Below are 5,000 nucleotides of genomic sequence, written 5' to 3'. Positions count from 1 at the left end.
ACGTCTGGTTGACTCCTCAAATTGTCTACATCAACTCCCTCACCTCCACTTTAAAAAAATTACTGGAATGCTACAGTTCAATACCACCCAACTCAGTGCATTCTGTTTTTGTGTAACATGTACCACAGGCAACCCAGTTTATGCGTCTAGTTTTCTCAAAATCATGCTTGGAATTTGGTGGTGAGGCTTACATGTATCTACTGGTGCGGCTTTTAAACAAGTTTTTACAGTATTATTCCTCTCAGAATGAAACTAGTTTAAAAAAACTGTAACCAAAAAATTAATGTTACTACTAGGAAGTTGTGTGATCCTCTCTTTTGAATACACAATTCCCATTTTGAAGACAAAGGTCACTCCCATCCCGTCTCCTTCACCAGAAAATACACTGTGTGTTCACTCAACTTGGTATTTTCAATGCTCTTTCAGAATACAATGTTGTAATAAGTGACTTGTGATCAAGATTACCATGATTAAAGGGGCTAGGTCACGCAATTTTAGGCAATTTCAGCACTGATCGAATGGTCATAGAATTATCTAAAATGTCAAAATAACTGTTCAAAACTATAGAAGAACTCTAACAAAACACAGGGAAGCCAATAAGGGACATGGATGAACAAAACTGAAGAGGATTAAAATGGATTAAATTTGAAAAACGTCGGCCCACCGTTTTTCAAATTAAATTTTATATCAGTCTATATCAAAATGTCATTTACACAACTGGAAAATCATTCTCAGTTGTTATGTAGCTCTGATTTTGCAAATGAAAGACTCTTGCTCTGCCAGTTTGACGTTTAGAGCTCATAATATTACAAAATTAAACAAAATTACCTAAAATAGCGTGACGTAGCCCCTTCAAGTCTGGAGTTAAGAGAAATTACAGTTTATATCCTGATATTGTACATTGCACATTGCTTCAATTTGCTAAATTAACACACACTCCATATTCCTAGCTTTCTACCTTTTCATAAGACATTCTTTGAAATCGTAAGCCACACCCAATATGAGTTTTGTGCAAACAAGAAAGGGTTTATTTTTTCCTACAGTGGAGTCTTATGACAGAAGCACTACAAGGGAGTATGGGGACCTTAGTAAAGACATGAATGACAAGTACCAGAGACTAAAAGCTAGTGACGATGATGCCATCAAGTTCAGCAATGAGCACTTCAGATCAATACTCAAACAGGTTAGGGCTGTTGGTAATACACTTGCATGGTATGATGTGGTTTTTTAGTCATGGATATGCGACTATCGTTAAGGGTCAGAATATGCAAAATTTGTCAGTCACTCAGATGTAAACTACATGTAATCAGTAAGGCAACGACCAGTTCACTCAGTTGAAGTCAAATCCATATGGCAATGATCAATATCGATTTTCCGAAGTAATGCCGCAGCATGATGTGTTGAAATGTTCTTCGTCTTTTCTTTGACTTCTCTTCGTTGTGATGGGATTAATACTCCTTGCAGTCAGTATTTGTTACCGAGCCATTGCTTAGTGGAAGACTAAAGGTGACGGCCACTGTGCTACATGTATGTTGGTTTTTGTACTGTGATCAAAAAATCACTTCCTTTAAAACTTCAGATGTTACCTGTTACACCTGCCTGGCAAACGTTTCAGCTTTGATTTTTATCCAAAGCCACATCTAAGTAAATTTCATTGTTTTTTCTTGTCTTTAGATTGTTTATTTGAATTTAACAGTAGCTGACTTGCAGAAGAGAGTTAAAAAACCAGAGAATGCAAACACATTAACCAAAGACATTGACTCTTTGAAGAAAGGAATGGCAGATACTGGTGGGGAAATTACCGAACTTAAAGACAAAGTAAAACAGCTGACGCATTTAGCTGGGCAAGAACATGAGAAAGTGGAATTGCTGACAGCCAAGCTTTTTAACCTTTCAGTAAGTTTACTTCCCTAGCAAACTCATGCCACAAGCTTCAGTTACTTTTAGACCTTGGCTTAAACTTGAAAATCTCACAAAAAGGTGGTATTGTATTCGCAACACTGCAAGACTGTGTATTAATTAGACAGGTGGTTGACACAAGGGTGAAAGGGATTTGATATGACCCTTGGGAAATGTCAGTTTTACTGTTTTTAGGGAACTTTTGCTAGTTTTAATATGACGTCAATGTATCCTATTGTAATCCTAAAATAATATTATTTTTCAGTTATTAGTGAAAGCCTGTTCTTGCATCTTTTTAAGGTAAAGGTTAAGTCTGCTACAAGCCTAGAAGGCCCATCAGGCCGGTACCTGTCTCCGATTTCCGTAGCATGAAGTGACTAGGAGTATTTCTACTCCTGGCCCTGGATGGGATGCCATTCCATCGCAGGGTTGCCCCCAGCATTAAATTCGCCAGTACCCATTGATACACCTGGGTGGAGAGAGGCACTGTGAGAGTAAAGTGTCTTGCCCAGGAAGACAACACAATGTGCGCGGCCAGGACCCGAACTCAGACCACTTGATCCAGAGTTAAGCGCACTAACCATGAGACCACCGCACTTCCCACTGTTGCATCTTTTTGCAGCTGGTTTATTACACTAGCTGTACATCTCCACTTCAGATAAACCTACATGTAAGCAATAAGTTATTAAGGATCAAACACACTTAGCAAAAATAATTGTTTAGTACTCAAAGTAATATTTTGATGATGCTTTCATACTAGGTACAAGTTGCTGAAATTATGGGACGACCAACACCCAAACCTCCTCAAAACACTGGCACTCCACCATTGATTCTACGAATGCCTGTTAGTTCAGATGAAAATACAAACTCTGAAGATAAAGTTTCCTTCAAGAATATTACTACAACCATTTCAGCTGTAAGTGATTTGAAGGCTGGGACTGACTTGGTCCTGTGGATGAGTTTACCATAAATTGACAGCAGAAATAATTTTGTGAATATTAAAAGTTGTTGATGAGGATGCTGTATACTATAGCAATGTTGACCAGGATACAATTTTTGGATTATAAGTTTTTTTAGTAATACACCAAGTCATTTCTGATTATTGCTTCCAGCCAACAGTCCAGCAGCAACACTACATTGTAATCTAGTAAGTCTTGACTTTCTGACTTGTTTTTGCTTGTTTTCTCTTTGATTTTTATGCTAGGAGGTGGCAAGAGTCATGGGAATTGTGACAACTGTTAATAACACACTCACAAATAAAGTTGTGAAACTTAGGGATATAATGAAAAGTCTTCTCAAAGAAGTCCGAAAACATGTGGTAGGTAAATTTCTGTGAAAGATAAGTTGTGACAATGAAAACAGTGATTATTACATGTATATGATCCACGCATTAATTTGAAACTTGGGAGTGATCATGCATCAGGGATTTCTATGAAATTTGAAGTTGCAGCTGATTTGAGTAGAGTAACCAAGTCTTGTCAAAATTATGTGTGCATAATTATGATAATTTATTATCAACTTATCATGCACTTGAGAAGTTTGGCAAGCACCCAAGAAGTTACATATGTATCCACCCAATTTTATTGTTCTTTATTCTTTTTTTGTTCTTGTGTTCCTTAGTTTTTGAATGTGTCAGGTTTACATGTACGCTGTACTTCCTCCTTATTTGTTTGCTGTTTTATGGCAAATAGGCCATCATAGGTGACTTGCAGACAAAGGTGTCACAGATGGTGAATCCTAACAATACTGATGTGGTGTTGGAAGATCATCATGGAGGCGACAATAAGGGTGTAGTTAATCAGCTCTTTAATTTGTCACATGATGTTTCAAAACTGTCTGAGGATGTAAGTGAACATTCAAGACAACTTGCAGAACTGGTATGTAATTTAGGTAATTAGGTAATTTTCTTTAACAGAGAAAGAGGAAAATTCATTTCTCGTTCTAGGGGTTACTGGTGATTAATTTTAAGTTGCATTATTGTAGTAATATTATTGTGGAAGGCTCTACTGGGCTACTGTCAACTTAACAAGAAGCGAGACCCATTTGTGGCAATCAAAGTATGCATACATAGTACAAACTTCATTTTAAACCTACCTGCTGAGTACAGTCCAAGAGACCCCTAATCGATGCAAGAGCAGATGGATTCTGTTTTCAGATTTAGTAGTCACTATCAGTGACGCAGTGCAGTTTTGCACTGTGTATGCTTCAACTAACGTCATAAATAAATGTCCGAGGATAGCAGTCAACCCAAGACATGTTGGTATTGATAATGGGTGATAAGGTCATAATAATTATTCAGACAGAGTACTCATGTTGTTGTTTTTTTTTTCTGCACCAATTGTCATAGGTTTTGGATCTTACGCAGGTGAACCAATCACGTGTCCTCCATGAGCATGAAAGTACACCACCAGAAAAAAGTACTGCATGCTCCTGTTTGGCAGAAGTAGGGAAACTGTGGGAGCAGTTGTCAAGCAACAAATTAGAGATAGAATCAGTTAAAGAGCAACTAGAATCCTTTAACAAGTCTGGTGGTGAATTAATGGGTAAGGTGTTCATCTTTGAGTAGACATAGACTGTACATGTTCATGTGCGATCAATAATAGAGATGATTTCACTTGTACAATTACTTTTTATTCACAACTTGAGTAGTATATACAGCTAGTTTTCTGATGCATATTGACAAGTGAATAAAAGTTGAGCAAAGCAGTCTCCATGTAGTAGTAGTAATAATAATAGTTATTATTTGTTCATATCATAGCAAGTGAGATTTTTCACGTACTGTTTGGGAAACATTAATTATTTTCACAAAATGGTTTAAAATTCCTAGCCCCTAAATTAGCTTGTATTCATTGCCATCTTTAGTGCAAACAGAGATGATAAAATTAATTTGCTCATTCAGCTCAACTTCTGGAGTATCTTCTCTTGTCCTGTCTTTGTCCTTCATTTTCAAGAATCCTAAAAGGATTCTTACATCTTGTTCAAATCTTAACATGATATTTTTGTTTTCTTGCTCCAAAAGAAATTCTTTGACTGATTTGAGCAAAAGGAGGCTCAAATTTACTCGGCGATTTTACAAAGCATACCGTTTTTCGGTGCATCTG

The 5,000-nt window shown here is 37.0% G+C and overlaps 1 protein-coding gene across 4 annotated transcripts in view; it reads left to right on the top strand.

Annotated features, from left to right (window-relative positions):
- Positions 1-5,000, top strand: part of LOC138023583 (EF-hand calcium-binding domain-containing protein 14-like) — a 29,219-nt gene that overhangs the window by 19,492 nt on the left and 4,727 nt on the right. For all 4 annotated transcript variants that reach the window (XM_068870596.1, XM_068870598.1, XM_068870599.1 and 1 more), the window contains 6 exons: positions 1,044-1,183; positions 1,675-1,896; positions 2,660-2,815; positions 3,104-3,217; positions 3,591-3,776; positions 4,247-4,442. In XM_068870596.1, coding sequence (XP_068726697.1) covers positions 1,044-1,183; positions 1,675-1,896; positions 2,660-2,815; positions 3,104-3,217; positions 3,591-3,776; positions 4,247-4,442 — 1,014 coding nt within the window. The remainder of the gene's footprint in view (positions 1-1,043; positions 1,184-1,674; positions 1,897-2,659; positions 2,816-3,103; positions 3,218-3,590; positions 3,777-4,246; positions 4,443-5,000) is intronic.

Source organism: Montipora capricornis, chromosome 11, assembly GCF_036669925.1.
Source record: "Montipora capricornis isolate CH-2021 chromosome 11, ASM3666992v2, whole genome shotgun sequence".
Classification (NCBI taxonomy): Eukaryota; Metazoa; Cnidaria; class Anthozoa; order Scleractinia; family Acroporidae; genus Montipora; species Montipora capricornis.
Note: the sequence above shows the minus strand (reverse complement) of the source record. Positions and strands in the feature narration are given on the sequence as shown.